The sequence below is a fragment of the Lonchura striata genome, chromosome 28 (assembly GCF_050655825.1).
Source record: "Lonchura striata isolate lonStrDom1 chromosome 28, ASM5065582v1, whole genome shotgun sequence".
In the NCBI taxonomy this organism is placed as follows: domain Eukaryota; kingdom Metazoa; phylum Chordata; class Aves; order Passeriformes; family Estrildidae; genus Lonchura; species Lonchura striata.
The window spans coordinates 2,175,621-2,201,035 of record NC_140730.1 but is presented as its reverse complement, the minus strand read 5'-3'; the positions used below and the strand labels follow the sequence as shown (position 1 = coordinate 2,201,035).

General features: G+C 50.6%; 1 protein-coding gene across 4 annotated transcripts in view; it reads left to right on the top strand.

Annotated features, from left to right (window-relative positions):
• SBNO2 (strawberry notch homolog 2) overlaps positions 1-25,415 on the top strand; it is a 50,567-nt gene that overhangs the window by 13,629 nt on the left and 11,523 nt on the right. For 3 of the 4 annotated variants that reach the window (XM_031507154.3, XM_085562174.1, XM_085562173.1), the window contains exons 5-17: positions 10,800-10,964; positions 15,169-15,261; positions 15,758-15,854; positions 16,065-16,225; positions 16,631-16,764; positions 17,294-17,384; positions 18,448-18,591; positions 19,103-19,220; positions 19,595-19,700; positions 20,626-20,779; positions 21,146-21,322; positions 22,471-22,568; positions 24,708-24,790. In XM_031507154.3, coding sequence (XP_031363014.3) covers positions 10,800-10,964; positions 15,169-15,261; positions 15,758-15,854; positions 16,065-16,225; positions 16,631-16,764; positions 17,294-17,384; positions 18,448-18,591; positions 19,103-19,220; positions 19,595-19,700; positions 20,626-20,779; positions 21,146-21,322; positions 22,471-22,568; positions 24,708-24,790 — 1,621 coding nt within the window. Of the gene's footprint in view, positions 1-14; positions 7,262-10,799; positions 10,965-15,168; positions 15,262-15,757; positions 15,855-16,064; positions 16,226-16,630; positions 16,765-17,293; positions 17,385-18,447; positions 18,592-19,102; positions 19,221-19,594; positions 19,701-20,625; positions 20,780-21,145; positions 21,323-22,470; positions 22,569-24,707; positions 24,791-25,415 lie in introns of those variants that run through there. The other variant, XM_085562175.1, reaches the window with a different exon arrangement.

The window sequence follows — 25,415 nt, the reverse complement described above, 5'->3', positions numbered from 1 at the left end:
CAGAGTTCCTGATGTCTTTGGGGCAAAATGGGGCTTTGGAGTGCTGGGAATTGCTTTATAGTGTTGCCTTACTTAGGGAAAATGAAGAGATGGGCAATAAGGACACCAGGAATTTGAAATGTGTCTGTGGTTTGGTAGGAGCTTCTCTGTGGTAAAACACTTTTGTCTTTTAAAGGGGTGTTTGGCATAAACCCTGGTGGTGCTGGGAGGGTCCTGGCTGCAGGAGGGTCCCAGAGTGTGAACTGAACACGCTTCAGACTCTTTGGCTATTTCCCTCCCAAAATGCTCATGTGCTGCATGTTCTTCCTCACTGGTTACAAGTGGTGGATTCCTGAATAGTGAATATTTAGGGAATTACATCAACTTAGTGCCCAGCATTCCAAGAGTGGAGCCAGGTCAGTTTTTGTAGAACTGAAGTGTGGGAGAAATGAGCAGTGACCCCGAGTCTCACGGCGTTTCTGGGAACCCAGACCTGCCTCACCTTGGGGATCTCTCTGGGTGGGAAGGAGCTCTTTCCATGGAGGTTTTGGAACGTTGCACTGGCTTTTGGCAACATCTTACAGTAAGATTAGTCAGTAATAATTGCAGGTAGTTGATATGAGAGAGCTGACTTTGGAATAAAGAAGGAACAGGCTATATCCTTTCTAGGAATTAATACAGCCATTGGTGTCTGCTGGTGTATGTGTGAATTCTTACCCCCTCGTTGTGTTTTTGGTTTCTTGGCGTGGCTAAAGAGTGGTTTTATCCCTCCTCAAGGCTCTGATTTCTGCAGGTTTCAATGTGCAGGTGCTGGAGATTTGTTCTGTTTGGGGTGGCCACTGGTGTGGTCCCCCCATCCAGCTCCCTGTGCCCACCTGGGCAGCTGCTGGTCAGGGTTTTCTGCCTGGATTAAACCAGATAAATAATTGAATCACAGGAATATTGATCTCTGCCTCCTGCAGAATTAATTGTGGGAGGAACAAGGCAGAAAGGTGATCTCATCAACTTGTGAGCCCATTTACCGGGCTGTGGTGGGAAGGGGAGAGGGGTCCCTGCCATAGGTCTCACCTCCAGGTCTGGTGGGGTTTTGGCTGATGGGTTCAACGGGAAAAGGGCTTAATTATTTCTTTAACTTATGTATTTTCTAGTATCTTGGTGGTCAGTCAGCTTCCTTCCCTGCTGTGTCACAGAAATTGATCTCAGCCAACTCGGAGGAGCAGATTTTTGGAGGTTCTCTGTCAAAGGAGATGCTTTGTGTTGGCTGGGTGAGAAAAGAACAGGAAGCTCTGAGACAAAGCAAGCATGAATGACCTCAAATGATTCCCAGAGCAAGGAATAATTCTTGTGCTGCTCTCATTCTTTGGGAGAGGAAGCCATGGATGGGAGCGAGGTTGATTTTAGGCAAATGGGCTTTTGTTTGGACTCTTTCTTTCTGTAGTGAGACTGCACCTATTGCAGTGTGCCTGCAGGTGTTCTGCCCCCAGTATGGACACAGCAAAGTGTCCTCTCAACCTAACACAGACAAACCAGTTCCTTCACTGGGGTATTTTATTACCAGGTAGTGCTACGTGCTCCCACGAGGAGCAGAGCAGCTTTGTGGTGCTCTCCTGTCCTGTTCCATGGTTTGTCTGTGAGCCCATGCTCTGGTCCCTGGAGATTCCACAGGTAACAGGGTAGTGATGTGTCACCCTGTGGGTGCTGAAGCTTTGTTGGAGCTCTGTTTTCCAAGCTGAAGTTCCCTGCTGGAGCTGGTAACTCTGAGGGCTAGGGTGTGTCTGGAGTTGCCTGGTGCCAAGGGACAGTGGTCAGTTATTTCACCTGTGGGGCTGTCTCTGGGAGAGGAATTTCAGGCTCCAGTCATCCTCTTGACAGCTCATTCTGCAGCATGGAGCCAGGCCAGCATTCTTGACCACTCAGCTGTGGACTTTTGAGCACCCTGCATGGTCTCTCCTGGTGCTCACTCGGAGTAGGATGCACTAAGCACTGACATGGAAGCCACGGATAAACCCCAGGGGTCTCTGAGCTGTCAGGCACTGCTCACCCAAAGCTGCAGATCTGCTCACAGCTGTCAGAGGTGGAGGAGCAGGTCTCCAACTGAAGACAGTGGCATCAGTCTGGAGCAATCTGGGAGTTTCCTGAACCTTTTCCAGCCCTTTCTTCAGCAATGTTTTCCACTTTACTGATTTCTCATTGTCCCAGACACCAAACTGTTAAATATTAACATTTGCCTTGGGAAGCTGAAACATGCCATCCAGGAGGGGTGGGAGCAGCTGAGTGGTTCCATCTTCCCAGGTGGCTGTACAGGAAAGTTCCTGTCTCTTCCAAACTTTCCTGCTGCCATGGTAGGAGTGGCAAGGGCTGCTCCAACTGTGCCAGACAGAGAGGAGCCCAAGGGGCAACACGAGGAGTCTGCTGCAGGTGCTGGTAAGAGATTCCTGGTCCAATCTGTGGTTCTTGGGCAGGCAAAATGGGTCAGGTGCTTGTGTGAGGACTTCTGCTGCCTCCACACATGGACACAGGCTGTTCTCTTGGTTTCGCTCCTGTAGCAGAATCCAGAATTTTGAGGAATAATGAAGAAGGATTTGAAAGGTCTAAAGAGCAAATGATTGAGGCATTTGTGTAGCAAATCCTTTCTGTTGGTGGCAGTGATTATCCATATGCTGTAGAGTTTGGAGAGTGGGAATTATGGTGCTTTTTCCTCTGGCATTGGCATTTCCTCTCATCATCCTTCCACGTTTTGTTTCGGGAATTCTGGTCCTGCAAAGTGCAAAGGCTTTGCTGACCTGGGGATACTGAGAGTGGGAATTGCCACATTTCCTAATGGCTCTGGGAGTTTCTCTGTAGTTGGGCCATTCACCTTGGTGAGCAGGGAAGGTGCTTTGCTGCATGGCCAGAACAGCCCGATGTGAACTTGAACTTGTTTCCTCCACAATAGGGTTCTGGCTTGCTCCTGGGTGATTCATCCTTGCTGATCTGTTGGCATTTTTTATATAAACAAGTGGCTTGAGTGGAGGTTCAGAAAATAGTTCTGAGGGGCCACGTTGGGTCTGACAGCATTTCTGGCCTTGGGAAATGTTATCTTCAGCCAAAGTCTCATCCTAACCACATGGTGCCATCTCCTTATGGAAAAGTCTACGGGCTGCCCACGTGTCCTCACAAATCACAGTCCTGAGAGAAGCAGGGTTTGGTTTCTATAGCTTCCCTCCCTTCCTGCTGGTTATTCCTGCAGTCCCAGGTGCTGCTGAGTTGGGATCTGGCACTCACGGGCAGCAGTTCTGCAAAGGCGCCGTGGTGGTGCTGCCTTGTGACACTGATGGTGTTAATTGCCATAATTAACCATTGAATCCAGGAGGGTTTAACTTATCCTCTGGCCTGTGTTGTCCCTGTGAGCTGTGTCTGTCCCCAGACCCTTACAGAGTCAAAGCACCCTGCTCTAGGAGAGCATCCATGTAATACCTGCTGGTCTTGGCCACCACAGATTTTTCTTTACTTCACTGCCCTGCTCAGTCTAGAATTAATCAAAACACAGACTCTGCCTAATTCCTCTGAGCTCTTTGTTATCTCTGATGACCTTTGCTGACAGTCTGTGTTCCCTCTGCCTAAATTTGTGCGACTTGTGGGTCTGGAACAGGACTTTGCTGTACACACAGGAGCCTCTGCTGACTTCATGTGCCCTGAGAAATAAACCTGGGAGGGGGAGCAGCTCTAGGGGAAGGTGGAGCTGGGGATGTGATGGGTGTGCAGGGGACTCTGCAGATTTTCCTTCTCCCCTCAGTGGAGCAGCTCTGAGTGTAAATGCTTTGGGAGGAACTCTGGTCCCCTTCTTAAAACGTGGGTTGTGCTTGGGCTGGAGGGAGGAGGTCAGGCCAGATGGATTTATCCTGTGGGCCAGGAGGAATTGCCTGCTCCCAGGCAGAGTCACCTTCAGTAATACTGCAGAGATGCAGTTACAGCCTTGTTTGATCTGCTTTGCTGGATGGGGGCTCCTGACCACTCATGTTAATCATAAACCAGCCCTCTCCTCACCACCAGCCCCTTGCAATCTGCTGTTAATCTTCCCTGTTAAAGCAGGAGGAGAAATTAACCTGCTCTTAAAAAAGTATTAATTTGTAGAAGTGCTGCAGAGCACAGAGGCGTGGTGATTTAGGAGAAATCGATGCAACAGTTATTAAATTATATGGAACGCTTGGTTGTGGCTGAAACAAAGAGTTTCCTGGAATAAGAAACATCCTGGAACTTCTGTTGCTGTCCTGGAGTTATGTCTACAGGGAACACAGACATTAAAATCCATTTGCAGGCAGTTACCTGGCTCTTGGCCTTGGGAGAACAAGTGGCTTTGCGTGCTTGTGTCTTTTTTTCTGCATTGCAGGTTTGGGGTTTGGGCTGATGTAATAACCCTTGATAACCCCTCTGGGTGAGAGAGCTGACACATCCTGCAGGCCTGGGGTAAGGAAAGTGAAGGTTGTGGCTATAACAACTCACTAACCAAAGGCTTGGGGTGCTTCAGCTGATGCACCCTGAGCTGGTTCCCTGGAGGAGGGGAGGTGTAATTCAGCTTTTGAGGTATATTTTGTTGTCAGTGGATTGCAGGAGCCCCCTCACATGCCTGTGGCCCTGGGGAAAGGGGTAAAAGAGCCTGGAGGGCTCAGATGTCCCCCTCCTCATTCTAATCTTGATAGCTTTCATCTGTGTTGCTGCCTCCAAGCAGCGATGTCCACTCCTGGCAGGAGGGATGGAGCTCTGCCTTCTGAGGGTCCTGGCAGGCACCATTCTCTGCCTCCTCCCTTGCCAAAGCCAACAAAAGCGGGAAAAGCTGGTCTGAAACGCTCAATGCTCTTAAAAGTGCTGGTAATAGAATCCAGCAGACCGTGGGGACGTGGTTGAAAATAGATGCTTTAATTCAAAGCAGAGTTGGTCTGAGTCAGGGGGTGCAGAAAGTTCCCCAGCACAGTGACTCCCTGGGCTTGGCTGGAAGGGGATAAATCAGGTGTGAGAGCTGGAATAACCCTGCTGTCCTTGTGCCTGTCTGTCAGCACACGTGTTCTTGGGTGAATTGTGGGGAGCAGGATTGCCTCTCCCCCGGGACAGGTTGGGAACATTCCAGGTGGTGGTTCCGCAGTGGTTTATCTTCCCCCTGGTGATTACACTGCTGTGGTCTTGCAAAATCAATGCAGCAGCCCTGGGTGTCTGCGCCGTGTTCCCACTTCCTCTGGCAGCTCAGGTCTCCCATGTCTGCATTTTGCCCCACTGACAGCAGAGGAAGAGGAAATAATCCACCTGCTCTTCCAAAGGTTGCACAGATTGCAAATCCTTGATTGGCTCGGGCAGGACATAGTGGTTCAGTCAAGGTCATGCAAGAAGTTGCTAATTAAGACATTTCAGAAATTAATTTGGCCTTTTCACTCCACATGTGTGGAGTACCTGCCCCACGGGCCAGCAGAGCCTGCCCTTAAATACAGCAAATTCAGAGAAAAGCAGCCTTGAGAGCCCTCGGCCTTTCTCCACCCCAAGCCTGCTGCCCACAGAAACCAAATTCTGTTGTCACCATAATCCCCTGCAGGACGTTCTGCTGGCTCTCAGGGAAGTGCTGCTTGTAGCCTCCACTGGGAGGTGAGATGGTGAAACAGATTTATTAAAATGTTAAGGTTTTAATTTTTCATCTGCATATCAATGGGTCCTGGGAACAGGGAGAGCCCAGCACATGCTCCAGCTCCTCCTGGGAGCCCCATCCATGACTGCAGACACTTCCATAGCTGCATTTGTGCCAAGGAAAATTTGTTTTTGTTTGCCTTTTGCTTATTGAAAGAACCTCCTGGACTAGGTGTGTTGAGGGTGGAATATAGATCCTCACTGTTGATGTCTCAGTCCCTGTGGAGCCACAGTGCTGCAGAGGGTTCTACCCTTGGAATTGAATCCTACTGCAGATTTTTGCCCTGGGGGTGGTTTTCCAGCCTCAATACCTGGCGAGTTTTCCTTGGAGGGGCCCATCCTCCTTCCTCATCTGATGGCACAGAATTCCCCCACTCCGTTCTCTCCCTGGAGGGCTTTGTCTGTTCACCTCTCTGGAGGCCCTGCTGGGACTTTGTGCCTTCCTTCACTCCAAAGCTCTGAGAAGTGCCTGATAAAGATGGGATTTTCCAGCTTTTCGTGGCACAAAGCCCTCAGAGGAGCTGCCTCAGCAGTGACAGCCACGGCAGCAGGCTCAAACACGGAGCAGAGATGAGCTGTGCTCCCTTGAAGTTGCCTGGAAGGACTGGGAGCAGGGATGGGGAGACTCAGAGCAGTCAGGGCTCCTCTCCCTCCCCATTTCCAGCACGTGCACTGCTGGGTTTGCTGGGCAAACTGGAACTGACCCCACGGGCAGAGCCCTGCTCTGGGACTGCCACCAGCCCTGCCAGGGAAGAGCAAACAGGAGCCTCTTGCATCCAAAGCAAACACGACAGTTCCCAGGGATTTTCTGGAGGAGATCTTCATTAAGTTTACATCCATTTCAGATGTCCTTTTTTTTGTGCCTTTTTCTCTTCCCCACCAGAAATTTTGCTTATTTCTTTTAGCAAAACTGTTAAAGTTAAAGGACAGCGTTGGAAAGTGGAGGCAACGGTCTCTGGGAAATAACAGTGACCCAGGGAGGAAAGGGAAGAGAATGGGCCACTCCTTTGGATTTCTAAAGGCACAGTTTGGGGTGGGGCAGACACCAAAGACAAAGAGAGCAGCACATGGCTCTTGGGGGGACACCACCACTTCCCCCGAACCCTGAAATCAGAGGGGTTAGGGGCAGGAAGGCAGGACCCCCAGCCCAAAGCAGGGGCTGCCATGGGGGACAAAGCCTGGCTTTGGGTGGCCAGGGAGAGGAGCAGAGGGAGCAGGGATCCCTGTGGCTCTGCAGAGCCCGGCGCTGTTTACTGTGCTCTGTGGTTGGATTACACCACGTACAGTAATTCTCCTCGCACTGCCAGTAATTTCACTGACTTACCAAGCAGGCATCATTTCCTGAAAGTCAGCCCTGGACTTAGAGGAAGTAAGAGCCCTCTGACTAAACAGTCTATGCAAATCTCCAGGCGCAGGACGGCTCTGCAGGGCCCTGGGTCTCCATTTTCCCTCCTCTGCCTGCTGCATGTTGGCTTTTAAAGCCCCCCGATGAGCCCCGGCTGTGAATGGACCTTTCTCCACTTTCCGCTGAGCACCCTCCCCCTGCTGCTGCCTCCCGCGCCGACAGCCCCCCGAATGCTGCTCTAAAATGTCCCAAATGCAGTTCTGGCTGAAGTTCCCATCTCTCTACAAGGTAAAAACTCATTTTTCCTGGGTTTTTCCTCATGTGTTTGGTCGCCAGGGCAGCTGCTCCCCGGGAGTTGTGCAGTGGCTGCAGAGTTTTGGGAGTGACACCTCTCCACGTTCAGTACCGGGAATAGATAATTTTTTTTTTTTTTTTTTTTTTGTCCCAAAGATGTAATTTCTGTTTTGCTGGAACCTGCATTCCTGGATGCTATTCAGTCAGTCAGAACTCGGTTGCTGAGTGTGGAATTTGGAGGGAAGGAGCTCTCTGAGGATTGATCCGTGTGTTTGTGTAGGTGTGATGGCTTTGAGGAGTTTTATTTCCAAAGTTAACGTGGGGTGCAGGAAGCAAGGGGAGCACCATCCAGCCAGAGCTAAACCCTCCACACTGTTAGTTTATTGTCCCAGATTTAGACTTTGGGGTTTGGCACCTGAAACATTTTATAGTGATCATCTGCAGCTGCTGATTTGGTCACTCCTGAATAATAATTTGCTTAATCTGTGACTTTTGAGGTGCCAAATCTCTCTTGGCTGGCAGTGTGGCTGTAATTGTGGGCGTGTATTTGAGTGTATAGATAGGGTTTTGGGTTTTTAATAAAACCCCCTCTTCACTTGGGTGCTCTGCAGCGCAGTCATCCAAAGCTGCTCTGCAGACACTGTTTCCTCAGTGTCTGGATTATGAGAAAATAAACCATTTCTATTGATGGCTTGATGGAAAAAATTATTTTTAGGATGCTTGTTCTGTCTGTATTTAGGCTTCACCTGTTCTTTCATTATTTTTAACACTTTGTTTTGACTGAGGGAGCTGAGCTGTTCCCAGGGGCTTGGAGAAAGATCAAGTGTCTGGGCTGGGGTACCTTGATTTTTTTTTCCTGATCTTTTCTAGGGAGGTAATGTGTCATAATCCCAGTTTTGGGATAATGACAAGAGTACCGTGTGCCACAGTAGCATTAGGTTGTCCTCTGCTCTGAGACCCACCTGCAGCTCTGCCTCCAGCTCTGGGTCTTTGGCCCAGGAGAGGCCTGGACCTGCTGGGACCAGTTCAGAGGATGCCACAGAGATGCTGAATTCCAGGAATTTTATGTAAAAAACAGTTGCAGAAAAGTATCTGAAATAAAGATTCTGCCTGTCAGAACAACTTCCATCTGGTGCAGAAATTTGACTTCCACTGAAACACAAGTGTTATTACTGTAGAACCTCACGTTCCTAATGAGGAAAGCTTAAAATTCTGATCAATCCATCTGAAACAGGGACAAAATGACACGTTTCAAACCCCAGTGCCTGAGCTGACCCTGACCACAGGCTTTTGATTGAGGTGATGATCCTTCCTTTTCCCTGAGGTCACCGAGGCAGCTGCTTCTGTTTGCAGCAGATAAACGAGTGGTGTGATTAATCCAGGCATGGTTTGCACTGGTTGTGGTTATCCCTGGCCTTGTGTTAAACAATTATCCTGGGTTTGGTAAATTTACGGAGGTTGTTGGGGTGGGGAAGCTGGCAGGTGATTAACTTTAGTGCTCTTTCTTTAGATAATGCAATTTGTTAAGACAGATGAGAGGTTCTGGAAGTTTGTGACTAATGCCTCGTAATGCTGGCAGAAGATGGGATCACTGCATCACTTCCAGGAGTATTGTCCTCCCTTTGCCTTGGAGGCTGGTTTCCTCTCCCCAGTTCAGCCCAGTGGTGGGGCTGGAGTCTTCCCTGGCCATGGAAGGGTCTGGGTGACATTTGGAATGTTCTGGGTTGGGTTTCCCATATCCTGTTGCTATTCCAGCCCAGCCCTTACCTATTGTTGGGAGCCCAGTGGCCACTGTGTGCTGCCCCACAGCCTCCCTGCCATGACATGGGTGTGCAGATGTTTCCTCCTTGCCCAGCCTCTGTCAGTGCCCTTTGCAGGTGAACAAACCCTGCTTGAAGTGTCTCAGCACTGGGTGGGATCTGGGACCATCTGGATCCTGCACAGGCTATTGCCCTGGCCATGGCCAGACCACCCAAGTGTTTTTCTGCTTTCTCGAGTGTGAAAGGGAGTCCAGGGATCCCTTAATGCCAAGGTGATAAATCCGGGTGCCTGTTCAGTCTCTGGATGCCTTGATTTCTGGGCAATCCTAAAATAGCCACAGAAATACCAGGAGCAGGAGCTGCCCACGAAGCTCTGCCTCTCTCCCTTAGGTCCATTAGTTGGTAATTGAGGAATCCAAACTTTCCAGGTCACACCTGCCATTGCTGGAGAGCTTCCAGCACCTGCACTGATGGCTGCAGGGCACATGCTGGCCAAACCAGACATCCCTGGGAAGAAGGGGAAAGGAACGTGTCCCAGGGCTTTAAACACTCCAAGCCCATAACTTTTGATAGCAGCTGGGGTGGGCCTGACCCAGCTCTTGGCCTGAAGCAGGCTCAGCTGCTCGTGGGTTTATGTCACACAGGGATAAGTGACTTTTAAGAGTGTTTGGCTGCCTTTCTGCCTGTAGTGGGAAACTGGCTCTTTACTGGAAGTGAGCAGTGATTCCTCCTGTACCAGCCCCTGGCAGCCTGTTGGGTTACCCTGCTGCTCTCAGATCTGGAAGTACATTGCTCTTAAATAGCAGCAAAGTTTTTCTGCTTCGACAAAATTTGAAAATTGCTATTCGGTGTGTGAGGAGGGCTGAGGTGATGGGATGGAGCTGGGGATGGGTCTGTGCCACAGTGAAGAACGCAGAGCAAGAAGTGATTATTGGCTCTTGGTTCTTGCAACCTTAAATAGGGAAACCAGACATGGGCTTGATGTTAGGGAGGGGATTGATGGCACTTTCTCAGCCAAAGTCTCTGTGACTCAAACCAACAGCATCACTGGGCTGGTATGAAATAAAACAGTTGCAAACCATCCAGCCAGGTCACCAGAACAAGAACAAGCCCAGAGCCTGGTCCCTGTTGCTGAAGTATGTTCCTTGTCCAGGCTGGGGCTGGCTTTTGGGAAGAGGATTGGTAGATCTGCCTGGATTTACCTAGATTCAAATGCAGGTGACAGCAGCACTCCTTCCCCTGCTCCTGGCAGCCTCGTGTGTGCAGAACCTGCCAGGAGGAGAGGGATGTTTCCCACAGGCTCCAGGTAGTGCTGCACTGGAAACTGCAGTGAAACAGCCACGCTGTGATGGAGTGTAGCTGGGTCTCTGGAGGTCTCTGCACATGGATGAAATCCTCGAGTCCTTTGGGGTCAAGCTGAAGCCTTTGCACCCCTCAACAACCTTTTTAAATCAAGTGCAAAGTGGAGCTGAGCAATGCCTCGTTGGATGCTCCTCTCTCTCCCAGTCCATGGTGCTGTGCACAGCCCAAGTCAGCCTCGACTGTGTATCCACACTCCTGGCCAGGGCTTTTCCTGCTTTTTCAAGAAACAGATTTTCAAACAGGACCACAGAGCGTGTCCTCAGTTCCAGGTTAATTTCTGGGATCTGTGGAGCGCAAAGCAACGGAGACACTCATTGAGCAGAAAGAAATTAGAAGGTGCTGGGTGTGTGAGGAAGGAACTCTCTGGTCTCGTCCTGCCTCCTCCAACCATGGCCGTGCCTCTGTTCCAGGATTCTTCATACCTCGATGAGCTCTCCAACAACAACTCCCTCTTCTCGTCCCCCCCGGATTCCCTCTCCGAAATCGCGGATCCCAAGGATTTCCTGCCCGCCGACAGCCTGAGCCACGTGCCAACACTATGGGATGTGAACACACCGCAGCAGAACCAGCTCAAGGTAGGGGCTGCTCCTTTCCCATCCTCCCAGCACGCAGCAAGCACCTCAGGCTTCATCCCGTAGGGGTTTTACCAAGGAATTAAGAAACCAACCTGGTTCCTTCGGGTGAAGTTTGAGGTGTGGTGATGTTGTTTTGCTGTTAGCAGCTTCACTGGTGGAGGGAAGGGGTGAAGTGGTGTTAAGTCTCCTGGAAGCAGGAGGGAATCCCCTCTCAGTGGGATTCGTGCACTCTTGCAGAGTGCAGTGCAGGCAGTAGCTCTTTCTCCTGGCAGCCATGGCAGGTAGGTGCATGTCGCTGTCGAGGCAGGATGGGAATGAAGAGATTCTGACCAGAAGGCTGCTGAGAGTAAAATTCCAATTTATTCAAAATACACTGCTCTTTTATACAGAGCTTCGTGAGCACCAACTCCTGAGAGTAAAACTCTGATTTATTCAAAATACACTGCTCTTTATACAGAGCTTCATGAGCACCAACTCCTGAGAGTAAAACTCTGATTTATTCAAAATACACTGCTCTTTTATACAGAGCTTTGTGAGGACCAACTCCTGAGCGTAAAACTCTGATTTATTCAAAATACACTGCTCTTTATACAGAGCTTCGTGAGGACCAACTCCATTGGTCCTGAAGTGAAAACAACCCACAGCATTGGTGCAAAGTGCTTGATGCACAGTGACAGAACTTAACTATAAACAGTGTGAACAACAAGAGAGATAAAGAATTATTTATGTTCTTTCCCAACTCTTTCCCAGGCTTCTGCCTGGCTAGAAATTCTGTTTCTTTCTTTGATTGAATCTGAGACCCACAGGTGCGTCCTGTGGAGGATCTATCCCTAAAACATTCAGCAGGTCCAGGGCACTTGGGAGTGCTGAAGGTTTGGACTCCAGGAAAACTACCCTGACATGGATCATTAACTTCCCCCCATGGCAGCACCTTTTGTTTGTTCATCAGGGCAAATAGTTCAGTAACAATGACTAAATAACTGTCTCAACTTAAGACTCACCGTTTGTGTTTACTTTGTGAGTGCAAGTCCCAGCAAGCTTTTACATCCCAGAGTTTTCTGGGGTGCAGGAGCTCCTTGCAGTCCTTCAGCACCAACTGATTGTGGCATTTTTTGGGCATTTTCACCAGCCCTCTGCTCTCTGCTCTGCCTCAGCTGTGGGGCTGACATGGGCACCACAGGCTGGCTGGCTCTGGAGGTTTTTGGAGCCACATCATCCACTGGATCTGGGTCTCAGCTCTTGCAGTGCCTGTCCACCTGTGCCTCACATTTCCATTGTGTGTCACTCTCGTAGGAAGAATGAGAAAAAAACACCCAAAGTGGCTACCCCAGGGGGCAGCTGGGGTAGTCACTGCTGCATTTTGAGGCTCGGCTGTGCTCAGTTTCTCTGACTGTGCTTCCCTGAGCGGTCTGCAAGCCTCGGACCAGTTGGAACTTGCAGTTTGAGGCAGCAGGAAGAGAGCTGAGCTATTGAAATGCAAGAAATGGCTGCAGTCATCCCAGGCTTGCAAATTGGATGCTTAAAAGTGCTGGAGAGCAGATGCATTCCCCCCCAAGACAAGAGGAGCCACATGCCACATTGCTCCTGTTCCCATATTATTGTTGGGTTTTTATGTAAAAGCCTAAATCCCTGCAGAAATGGTTCTGTGGTGGGCTCTTTCCAGCCATGTGAACTCTGGTGGAGACATTCAATGCCTAGAAAGTCCTGGAGTTCTGCGTCTGTGGAGCGGACAACAAAAACTTACTGGGAAATGCTGTTCTAAATCCAGCATGAATTAAAAAACAAGGGAAAAATAAACGTTATGTGAGACTGACTTGTGTGACCACAGCAGGATCTCCAGCAGAGTCCTTGTCCCTGTGCTCTTCCTTGTCCCTAACCCATGATGTTCCTCATGCCCTGCCCTCTCCCTTTGTGTCCTCCTGATGAGCTCTTGGGCTCAGATAAGGCCAATTAACTCCTTGGAATTCCATTTATAAACGACTTCCTTTGGAAAGGAATCTCCAGCTAATTTTGAATGTTGTCTTATCTGTGTTTGCTGAGGCAGTTGGGGCAGGGTTGCTGCTTTTTTTGGGCTGTTTTTGAACTGAGTAACATTTCCTGAGGTGGTGTCAGTGAGGTGCCTCATGGACAGGAGATTTTGGTTGCATTTTTGTGTGGAAGTGGCAGCATGTACCTGGACACTGGGTAAAAGTACTGCCAGTTTGATTCACCACTGGCCTCTGCATACTGGTGTGGGACATCAGCAGCTTTGATAATCTTATCCCTCCCCACATCACTACACCATCATAGTTTTCCATAGAATTGCAGGAATTTTGGCTTCTGAGCAGCCAGAGCAGTCACTAAGCTACAGTGATGGAACATCCATCACATTCCTGTGATCCAGAACATCACTCATCTGTGGTTGTGCAGACAGTTCTGACCCACAGTCCACTGCTGGGTTATCAGGAGTGTAGTTTTTCTAGAACCTTTGTCTCAGAGGCTCAGACAGAGCAGGAACATCAGTGCCTCACAGTTCAGATGCTTGGGACATCCCAGGAGCCAAGCTGGATGCATTTTGGGGAGACCCATCTGTGGATCCCAGGTACAGGAACAGCCTTGTGCTTTGTCCTCTTTAAAAATAAACATTCCTAGCTCACTGAGAATCCCTGGGTTGAGGTGCCCAGTGGTGAATCTGGAGGTGGTTTGAGATCAAAGTGGAAAGGGCTGCACGCAGAAGTGCCTCTGTGTGCCAGTGGGGAGAGCTGTTATCCCAAGGAAAGGAGCTGTAGCCAATATGTTGGCTCTGTTTATCACTCAGGAATGGGCAGAGAGGGAAGAGCTGCTACTCTGTGAAATATTTTTGCAGGAGCAGCAGACAAAACATCTTTTATTGTAATGGAGTTGTGAAATAACCTTTTAAAAATAGTCCCTGTCATACATTGTGTTTTCTATCATCCATCTCGCACATTCCCAGTGTTTTTAAGGCTGGGAAGCACAGCCCAGCCTTGGAAGCCTGTGACTGGAATTTGTGAGCTGCTGATGCAGTTTTTTGTTGCTCATTCACAGTATGTTCAAGATGTGAGCAGCCTTCTCCCAGCTCAGAACCCAGGGAAGGGATTTACACAGAGAGAGAGAGGTTGGCTTGGCAGCCACGTGGGACTGATTCCCTTCCCAGGGAAGTCACTGCAAGGTGGGACAAAATGGAGAATAATGCAGAGAAGAAAAAAGTGGAGTAAGAGCGAGGCTGTGATTGTGCAATTGTTGGTCTCTCTCCTATTTCCAGCCCTTGTGCTCTCATGGATCTGTTTTTCTCTTCTCCGGATGTCCTTAGCACAGAGGGAGGAGAAAATCAAACCAGGAGGTGAGGGAGGGTAGGGAAAAGCAGGAATTGTGCAGGTGGATGATCCGTCTCCCACTGCAGCTCCTGCTCCCCCTTGCTTTGGCCCTCTCAGCACATTCTCACCTGTGTGGGTGGTTTTCAAATGCCCCAAACAGCCAAGGTTCCTGTTGCTTCCTCTGCAATTCCCCAGGTGGAATGCTGAGTGCCAAAGCTGGTCAGGATAGCAAAGGTTTGTACTTTTGGGATTTTTGTGATGCAAACTCAGCCTTGCATTTGCTTCCTGCTGCTGGAGCTGCGAGTACATCCTGCCCTTCCAGCAGCTCCTGGCCTTTCTCCTGTCTGAGACCAAAATGAGTTTGGATTTGTAGGTGGGGATGTTTCACCTGCTCTCCAGATTTGCTGGCACTGAAAACACTTCTTCTGTCCAGCTTCCTTCTGGTAATTCTGACTCAGGCTTCCAGGAATGGAGGGTGGGTTTTTTCTTTCTTCTTAAATTTTATTTTAAAATAGGAGTGTTTATGCCTAAGACCTTCCCATCTTTCTCTGCTGCTGGTGGAGCATGGGTCTGTCATTGAGCCTGGTGCTCTGCACAGGCTGTAAATTGGAGTAGTGCTGCTCCTGGAGTTGCTGGTTGCTTTGGATGCCACGAGCTGCTGACCTGACCTCGTACTCTGTTGGGAAATTCCAGGGTGAATTTGTTTGTTTGTGTGGGAGCAAACAAAGGATCTCCTCAGCCCGGAGTGTCCTGGGAGCTCTCTCTCCTTCTGGAGTGTCCTGGGAGCTCTCTCCTGGCGAGCTGCATGCTCCAGGGATCACAGTGTCCAGGGGTCTTTGTTGGTGCATCTCCATCTTTGCCCCTCCTCACCTGCACCCTCTGTGTTGCAGCTGTTCTCAGTCAGCACCACGTTCCCTGGCGTGAACAGCTCCAGTGACCACGTTTCTGCTGTCCCCAGCACGCCTCTCCTCATCAGCTACCAGGTGAGAGCCCTGCTGGCCTCACTGGGATCTTCTGCTGACATCCCAGTGCTGGGGGGAGCAGTTCTGACCTTTTTCTCTTCAGAGGGAGTGAGACAAGAAGCTGGGACAGGCACAAGTCCCTGCCCTTGCCCAGAGGAGAGCCTTGCTGTGTTAAGGGACATTTTGGGCTCTGAGGACTTTGCTCTCTGCACGGTGCTGGGGGTAAAGCTGGGCCAGGTGCCTGCTCAGGGCACGTTGGGCAGGGTTCACATGACCCCATACCCCATGCCAAAATTGGTGCAAACTTCTTTTCCCAGTTTGGTGAGAAGCAGCTTTTACAGCCCCTGGGGTGGGCTCCCACTGGTGGCTTTCCTTAGTCTGGGATGAGAGGGATTGTGTTTAAGGGAGATGTAGCTTTGGGGGATGGTTTCAGTGGCAGTTTGAGGCTGGGCACAGCACTACGCTTGTCTGTATCTCAGCAAGAACATTAACATTGGGTCAACGCTGTTTTCTTCAGTCTCAGGCTCCTGCAGAGGAGGAAGATGAAGGTGAGGAGGAAGAAACGGAAGAGTTGGGGCAGACGGAGACGTATGCAGAATATATCCCTTCAAAGTGTGAGTGTTGCCTTGGGAAATTCTGTTCACTCCATTGTGGACCAACCTAATAATATTAATAATAATAACTGTGTGTTTGCTGTGGCAGCTCCCAGGCTTGTGGTTTTCTAGGCAGAACTGTACAGCCTTGGGCTCCGGCTTGGTGATGAGCTCTGAGGTGCCACTGCGAGTAAAGACCTCGACTGACCTGTGTTCTGTTTTGTCATTCAGCCAAGATTGGGAAGCACCATCCTGACCTGGTGGTGGAGACGAGCACCCTGTCCAGCGTCCCCCCACCTGACATTACCTACAGCCTTTCCCTGCCCTGCTCCGTGGCTGACAAAGGCTCCCTGTCTGCACTACAGCTGGAAGCCATCATCTACGCCTGCCAGGTACCTCCTGCACCTCAGGTGGCTCACACCTGAAGGAAAATGCCTCTTGCAGGGACAGGTGTTCACCTGGGTTTTAAAATGACTCGTAATTTGGGTGATGAAACTCCTTTGGCATTTTAAATGCCTTTTGAAGGATTATTTGAAGCCTGGAGCTTCTGTGCGGTCTGTTTCCCAAAGAGGCAAGAACTTTGGACTTTTCTTGCAGAGAGTTTTACATTTTGGGGGGCTTTTTCATGAACTGCCACTTGTGAGCATGATCATGACTCCTGACCTTTCCTGCTGTTGTTTGGCTGAGCGGTGCACGTGCATCTGTGGGATGTGTGAAAGGGTTAAGTGGTGCTCACATCAGAACTCTTAGCAAAGGCAAATCTCGTTTAATTTTCAGTTCTGTTCTTGATTTCGCAGCAACATGAAGTTTTATTGCCCAATGGGCAGCGAGCTGGGTTTCTGATCGGGGATGGTGCTGGAGTCGGGAAGGGCAGGACTGTTGCAGGCATCATCTTTGAAAATTATCTTAAAGGGAGGAAAAAAGCTCTGTGGTAAGTTGTTGGTTTATTTTTTTTTTTTTTCTCTTTTCCCGTAAGACCTTGGAGTTAGTTTGGGTCTGGAAGTAAGGAATTCTTTAGTGCTGATGTTGGCTTTAGAGTTGAGTCATGCTGTGGCCTTGGGTAAGTCGTTTCCACCTCTTAGTGCCTGACTGCTGCCTGTAAAATGGGAATATTCCCCCTGCAGCAGCCACGGAGAATGAGTCACTGTCAAATAGCAGGTTTTGTGCTCCTTGGGGTGAGATGTCAAGCTTGGTCCCGCTCTCCCTGGAATTTGGAGGGTTGTTCCTGGGTGCAGAGCCAGGAATATGGGGGCTTTGCTTTGCTGCAGATCACAGCCTGTGCCAAGGGGCAGATGGGGTGTGGGCAGTGGCAGATGTGAAAACTCTGCACAGCTCCTCCTGCTTTAATCAGAGCTGTTAATCACTGTGTGCCCAGACTCCCCGGGGACATACCCAGCCCCAGCTGCTGGGGGAGATAAGCAGCCCTAGGAGGAGATAACCACCCCGCATGTCCTTCCCAGGTTCAGCGTCTCCAATGATCTCAAGTATGATGCTGAGAGGGACCTGAAGGACATCGAGGCCTCCCACATTCCTGTGCATGCTCTGAACAAGGTAGGAGAGGAGCTGCACTGCTCCCTGGAGCATTTGGAGGCTCTGGCTGAGCACGTGGAGCAGGATGAGGCTCAGGCAGCAGGAGAACCTCTGTTCCCTCCTCCCATCCAGCTCTTCCCACTCGAGGCTCCAGCTATTTTTATTGTGGAGCTGCACGGGGAGCACAGCGCTATTCCCTGCAGGGAGTGGGAAGTGTCTGCAGGCAACTGCAAGTGCAGCAGAACTGGAACCTTCTTCAGCATTCCTAAGGAATCCTATGGAGAGAACAGCTCTGTGGGGTGTGCTCTGCTCTCCTGGGCCAGCCTTTCCCAGTGCTGGTTCATGGAATCACTTCTCAAAGCTGTAGGGAGAGCAGAGATGCCTGGGCTGGTGTCTGTTGTGGCCTGTGGTCGAGTCTGTGTCCAGAGTCTTCCAGTTCACCTAAATCCTCTCCTCTTGTTTTAATGGTATTGAACAACCTAGAAACCACAGGTGTTTGACACCTCTGAGTGTGCTCCACTAAGAGATTGAAAGGGATTTTGTGTTCAGCCCCAAAAGACTTCAAACGGAACTTTCTTCAGCTTGGGACCAAGCCTTTCCCCCTTGTACTTCATTACACCCGTGGGAGTGGGACCCATGGCAGCAATCCAGGCAACAATCACACCTGGTCAAAGAGAAAATGGTTTTCTAGAAGGAATTAAAGCAGACAGGAAGGGTCAAAGCAATGAAGGACTCTAAACTGTTGCTTAAAAAAAGGAAGCACTTTTTTTGCCAGAAAATCTTTGTCCTCGCACGGTCCCCACAGTTCACTGCAGGCTTCCAGATGTGCTGACACATTGGCTGGGGCACTTCTCCAGGCATTTACAGTTCCTGTCATCACAATATTTCAGTGCCAAACACAAATGCTGAAGACATCAGCTACCAGCAGCTTTTTGCCTGTTCTGAGCTGAGGCTGAGATTTGTTCTCGGGGAGGGAATGTGTGTCCATGGGCTGGCGGCACGGAATGTGGGCAGGGATGGGTGTGACATGCCGGAGACAACAATCACAGTGTGTGTGTGTGTGCTCCTGCTCTTCTTCCTGCAGATTAAATACGGTGACACAGCTACCTCAGAAGGAGTCCTCTTTGCCACCTACTCAGCACTGATCGGTGAAAGCCAGGCTGGGGGACAGCACAGGACGCGCTTAAAACAGATTTTGGAGTGGTGCAGGGAAAACTTTGAGGGAGTTGTATCCTTAAAAAAAAAAAAAAAACAACCAAGAGATAAAAACTGGAGAGAGAGAGAGGAACTGCTGCTTTTAATTGTGCTTCAGCAGGGAACAAAGAGCTTGGGGCCATGTGAAGCCAAGGGAGCAGCCCAGTGCCTTTGGGAGACAGGAATCCCACACCTCCTCCTCCTCCTCCTCCTCCTCCCCCTCCCCCAGGTCCCAGGATGGGTTAAGAGGAGGAAGGAGGAGGGGAAGAAGCAGCTGGGATTAACCTTTTCAGCATTCCTCTCCCTCACTATTACAAGACACACCTTGGAGGTGAAGGGAGAGGGAGGAGGGGTGGATGACTTTGGGTCTGAAGAGCACAGGGCTGGGCAAACCCAGCAGATTCCACGTGTGGGCCATGAGTCAGTCCTGTTGATACTGGGACAGGTTGTTCAGTTGCTTGGAGGAGACTTGGTTCTATTTTCTGTCTGCTCCTATCCTCTGGATGAAAATAGATCCTTTTTCCTTAACTGCCACTCCCTTCCAGATTGTGTTTGATGAATGCCACAAAGCCAAAAATGCCAGCTCTACCAAAATGGGCAAAGCAGTGCTGGACCTGCAGAACAAGCTGCCTCGAGCAAGGGTTGTCTATGCCAGTGCCACAGGTGAGCTGCTCTGCCCACAGCGTGGGTGTGAGAGTGGCAGAAGGGGCACCCTGAGGTGTGAGTGTGTGTGAGATCCTAAGGAGAGGCCAGTGGTGCTGCAGGGCTAGAGAGGAGCTCAGCGTGCTGAGATCTGCCCCAGGCCCCATCACTGATGTTATTGTGACTTTTGGTGGGTCAGATTAATTTCTCTCCAGTTCCTGGCCAGCTGTTCCAGCTGCTTTTTGATGTTTACCTACGGAATGGAGGGAGGGCAATGTCCAGAAAGGTCTCCAAACTACAATGACAAATGACAACCTGTTCAGAGGTCTCTTCACTTGAGTCACAACTATTCCCAAGTGCTGTGGGTTTGCTGATGTTGATTTCTGTCCCAACAGGTGCCTCGGAGCCAAAAAACATGATTTACATGAGCCGCCTGGGCATCTGGGGGGAGGGGACCCCGTTCCGAGCCTTCGATGAGTTCCTACACGCGATTGAGAAGAGGTGAGGCCTGTCCAGCCCTGGGCACACAGGGGCCTTGTGTGGGAGGTGGTGCAGTGCCCGAGGATGGTGTGGGCTGTCAGAATCTGTGGTATTGATGATTCTGAGATTGTAGAAAGTCTCTGTCTTTCTGCCCCGCTGCCAAAGCAGAAGCCATAATTGGTCTGTGCTGGTTTCCAGGTTGTTTATTCTGTTTATCTCTCACATGTTCTGCTGCCCTGCTGCAGCTCTGTCCTGCAGGGCAGCGTGTGGGGCTCTGCCCTCAGTGGGATGTTACAAACATTAAATACCAGAAACTCCCTGGGCTGGATTTACAATAACGTGCCAATATCTGTCACCTACGTTGGACAGTGTGTCCCCAGCCTGAGCCAACAGAAAAATGCCAACACCACAGTGAGACATGGAGGGCATGAAGAAGGAGAAAAAGGACAAGGCACACCCAATTTCCTCCATCTTGTTCTCTTTGAACCCCTTAGCTAGAATCCTAAAATTTTACTTTTGCACCTGTGCCACACTTAATTGTTACTGATACCAAACCCTCAGAGCTGGTAATTGATCCTGTAAGATTGAAAACTCTTTTCCATGGACAGAGATCACAGCCAGTGTCTCTGGGGGCTCTGTCCAGGGGGGTTCCTGACCCCTGCCAGGGTCCCGGGGCAGCCAGGGGGAAGCCCTGGATTCCCACAATGGGCAACATGATCTGGGGTGGGACTGGTTCTGCAGAGGCACCTGCCCTGTGCTGCCCCAGAGCAGAGGGAAGGTCCCACAGCAGGTCAGAGCTGGGGTTCACAGCTGTCACATGCAGTTGTGGAGTTCAGAGCTGGGATTCAAAACTGGGGTTCACAACTGGGGTTCCAAAGCCAGACCCACAGCTGGGGTTCAGACCTGGGGTTCTGGGGTGGGTCCCACAACTGTTGTCCTCTCCCAGGGGAGTCGGCGCGATGGAGATCGTGGCCATGGACATGAAGGTCAGTGGGATGTACATTGCTCGGCAGCTCAGCTTCACTGGGGTGACCTTCAGGATTGAGGAGATCCCTCTGGACGAGCAGTACAAGGCTGTCTACGACAAGGCAGCCAAGCTGGTGAGCTGGGCCCCTCGTAGGGGGAGGCTGAGGTGTGACCATGCTTTGGGCACAGCCACTAGTATGTGGCAGGGTGTGAGGCCCCTAAATGTGGCCATGACCTCAAACGTAGGAAGGAAAAGGGGTACACAATGCCTAGCTGATGTAACAAAAGAACTTAGACTTTTTTGCTTCTATTTGGAAGTTCCACATTTGCAAACCAGAGCCGCATCGTGCTGATGGAGAGGATGACCAGCGTCCATTCAGCCCAACGCACGCTGATCCTAAATCAGCTTATCAACCTTCAGACTGTTCTGATCGCCTCCTGCATGGGCAGGAATGACGGTGGGAATGACATTAACTCATTCTTCTTGGTGTTATCTGCAGTGGGCAGAGGCCTTGATGGTGTTCCAGCAGGCAGCTGACTGCATCGGGCTGGAGTCTCGGAAGTCGCTGTGGGGTCAGTTCTGGTCGGCTCACCAGCGCTTCTTCAAGTACCTCTGCATCGCCGCCAAGGTGCGGCGCCTCGTGGAGCTGGCTCAGGAGGAGCTGGCCAGGGACAAGGTATGGGAGCAGCACCCTCCTGAAACCAGGCTCCTCATTCTGTCCTCTGGACAGGACAGAACGCACGTCGAACCAATATGGTTCATGCAACGTTCTCCCTTTATTCCAGAGAAGATGGCAGTTTATATACACCTCTATATATTTTACAGTTTACAAAGGCACTCTCATTGGCACGCTAACATTGTTTACCTTAGCCTCAAGGTGGTCAGGCTTTTCACACTGCAGCTCTACCCTAATTCACGGTCGGATAGCTCATTACTTTGTAGTTACCTTAACATAATTTCAGCCACAGCTGAGTTCTCACTGCATCAAAGGCTTCCAGGCCCCACCAAGGCCACTTATCAGGGTCCTGGTCTGAGGGGCAGCTCAATTCTCACTCCAGACATAAATCATGCCCTCTCTCTCTCAGAAATTCTGCAACACCCACCAGCCTCACCTGGGGTTCTGTGTAGTCTGCAACCAAAGGGAGTTAATTATTGCTCAGCTTGACAACCAATCCAAATCTCTTTAAGGCTGAATTTCTCTCAGAGTGAAGGGCAGTGACTGGGTTTCTGAGAATATTCCCAGTGAATTATGCTGGGGAGTTAAGTTGGTCTCATCTCCTGAGGTGTTGCCTGCTGTTTGTGTGGGCAGGCTGGGCTGGGAGGGGATTCTTGGTGATGTTCAGGCTGGCAGTGTTCAAGGCCAAGTTGGAGAGGGCTTGGAGCAAACTGCTCTAGTGACATTGTCCCTGTCCCTGGCAGGGGCATGGAATGAGATGAGCTTTAAGGTCCTTCCAATCCAAACCAATCTGGAATTCTACAATTCTAGAAGAGGTACCAAACCTTTCACCTTAAGTACAGTTCTGTCCTTTCTTCTGTCTAGGTGCACCTTAGAGATTTTAGGCAGAAATTTCCTAGCACAATCAGTGAGGTTCTGTGCTCAGAGTCCCCCTGTGTGGGGCCAGCACAGGGGGGAGTTGATGCTGAAAGATTTGAGAGATGGTTCATCCTCAGGAGCCTTGCTATGGGTCCAGCATGGATGTACCTGGAACAGGGGCCAAGGGGACATACCTGGGCCTGGGAAATTCCTGGAGCCTGTGGCAGTGCAGCTGCCCTGGCACCTCACCATGCCACCCCTCGTGTCCCCCATCACTCGTGTCCCCACAGTGCATTGTCATCGGCCTGCAGTCCACGGGAGAGGCTCGCACCAGGGAGGTCCTGGACGAGAACGATGGGCGCCTCAACTGCTTTGTCTCTGCTGCAGAGTGAGTTAAGAATCCCTCTTTTCCTTTGTGGGCTGTGTGGGAGGCCAGAGGGGTGGGAGGAAAGCTCTGCCCTGGGGCACAGAGCACTGGCAGGTCTTCAAATGCAGTTTGATGTCACCTCCCCCTCTGTACCACAGAGGGGACACTCAGGTGGGTCCTTGAGGCACTGTATCCTCAGTGGGACTATGTGAGCTACATCCTGGATTTTGAAGTCTCCCATGGACTTCCAGGAAGAGCCTGATCCTACTCTCTACACACATAAAAGAATTGTCAGAAAGAGACCCAGAATTGTAGCTCAGGGGTAGTTTGTGTGGATCTGGCTCTGAAAAATGAGGTTGTTGACACAGAAGAAATGAGCAAGAGAATTTCCTGTGGTGGCAGATGCTGGGATAATGCTGTGAGGTGGTGTCAGTGGAGCAGGGGGTGGGAGGAGTGCTCTGAGGAGTTTAGATCCACCAGTGTTGGCTTTTTGCTCACGTCTAAAGCAGGCCCAGTGTCCTGGCTGTGTGACCATTATTCCCAGCTGGCAGGAGAGCTGCCTGTGCCAGGAGTGAGCCAGCAGCAGGACTTATGCTGCCCATTCAGCAGAGAGTGAGGTTCTGCTCCCGCTCCTTCCTGCAGCTTCCAAAAATACCCCAGCCTGTCCCTGAATGCAGTTGTTCCTGCATGACAGGGGACAAAAATCTGGGATTGGTTTGGATTTCCACTGTTCTGCAGAGCTATTTTCTTCCAAGTGACTTCTGCTGCAGGTGGGAGCAGTGAGACATGCCCAAGGCAGCGTGAGGCCAGGTTAGGCTGAGCTTTCCTCCCCTGTTGATGGGGGTTTGAGTTGTTCTCTGCCACTCCTCTGCCTCCAGCCCATTTCTGAAAACCAAATACGGTTTGGTGACAGTGCAGAGGGCAGGTCTGGCAGCTCCTTGGGTGATTTGACCCCTTGGACTGGTTTCCACGTCACAGAACTCCAGTCTAGGGGATGGCATGGTCCCTGGCTGAGTGGTGCTGGAGGAGGGGTCTGTCAGGGGTCCCACTCTGTGGGAATTGCTGCCCACTCCCAGGGGCAGCAGCTCTGTGTTCCATGGTCCTGGCCACATCACCAAGTGTCTCCTGGCATCTGCTCAGCCTCCAAATATGTGTCCTGGTGTTCCAGCATTTGGGGGATTTCTGGAGAGGAGTGTGCTGGGAAGGAGCAGTTTAATGATGTTGAGAAATGGGGTTAAAAATAAACATGGTCCTTTGAGTGGATTCCAGCCCAGGGCTGTTTTCAGGGAGATGGGGAGGGAGGGGAATTACTGGAATTTCAGCTGGGAATCACAGCTGGGAGGCTCTGGAGTGAGTGGTCATTGGGTCACCCCAGCACACAGACAAGGGGTCATTTCTGTGTCACATAACTGCAGTCACAGAGCTCTGTCCCTCTGGGGAGCCTTGTGGTCACTGTCCCCTTCAGCCTCTCATGCCAAGGGTCCTGGAGCTCCCTCCCCAGTTCATAAGTCTCCCTTTTGTCACCTGGGGGAGTTGTCATGTCCTTTCTCTCACCTGTTGCTTGCTACGTTTAGTTTTGGGTTTTTTTATTATTTTTTTTCCCAACCAGAGCTCAATCAGCACCACCCCATTGCCTTGGGGGTTTCCTCCACACAGCATTTAAACATTTGGTCTTTGATTTGCAGAACAGCCCACAGAAACCTTTTAATTTCACCTTTTCTGACTTTTTTTCCTTCCATTCACTTGAAACAACTACAGATCCATGTTCTGTCCCTTGGTTTTGTGGGAAGCAGGCCCACGGCCAGGGAGTCAGGGAGTGGGAGGACTTTGGTGGATCATTTTTGTTGGATGGTCTGACAGTGGTCTGTGCTCTCAGGGCATGGAGAGGGGCTGGGACACTGGGGCTTACTAGATTTTTGGTGTAACAGTTTCCTAATGAAGTATTTCCCATTTAAAACTCCTTCTTGGTTGTTATATAAAGGACCTGCAGGTCCAAGAGCCACCTTGTACCGAGGGCTGGCTGAGCCCAAGCTGGTGGCCATGGATGGGGTGGATTGACCTCTCTTCCATGGAATGTGGGGCTATCCCAGACACATATTGCTATGTGATAACCAGCACATGTTGCTGGCAGCTGGAATAAATTTTGCATCTTACTTTCAGAGGCGTCTTTCTATCACTAATTCAGAAGCACTTTCCTTCAACCAAAAGAAAGAGAGAAAAAGGAACTGGCATTAAAAGAAAACGTAAGATCTCCCTCACTCTCAGCCCAGCCCCTGCCTCCTGCCCTGCTGCTGCCCCTAGGCCACTCAGCTTCTCTGCCTTTTGCCCTTCTCCCCACTTCATGCTTTTTTGCTCTCCCTGGTTTTGATTTGCCCTCCTGCACATCTCCCATTGCTCCCTCATCCAGAGGACGGCAGCTCTGGGTCTTCCCCCCTTTTCCTCCCTCTGCTCCACTGCCCTTGCCCTGACCCTTCTCCTGGACCCACGCTGGGGGCAGATGGCACAAGGCCTGGCTGGTGTCTGAACCCCTCCTGCAGCACGGGGGGTCCTCCACAACCCCTTCCTTAGAGCACAGAGGGTGTCCTAAGGAAAAAAATAATTTCCCTGCTGAATTATTTGTTATGGCTGCAGGTAAGGAGAGTTTTGGGATTTCTCCTCCAGGGGGAAGAGGGGGCAGCAGCACTGGCAGATTGTGGAGCAGCCTGTGCAAGCTGATCCATGAACTCTCTTACGCAGAGGGGGCATGTTGTGCTGTGCTTTGTGTCCCAAAACACCAGTACTTTCCTGTGTACTGCACACTCCTCTGGAGGCAATCCCCTGGGATTCCTTCCCTGAGGAGTTGGCACTGCTTAGAGCCAGCCACGTGCC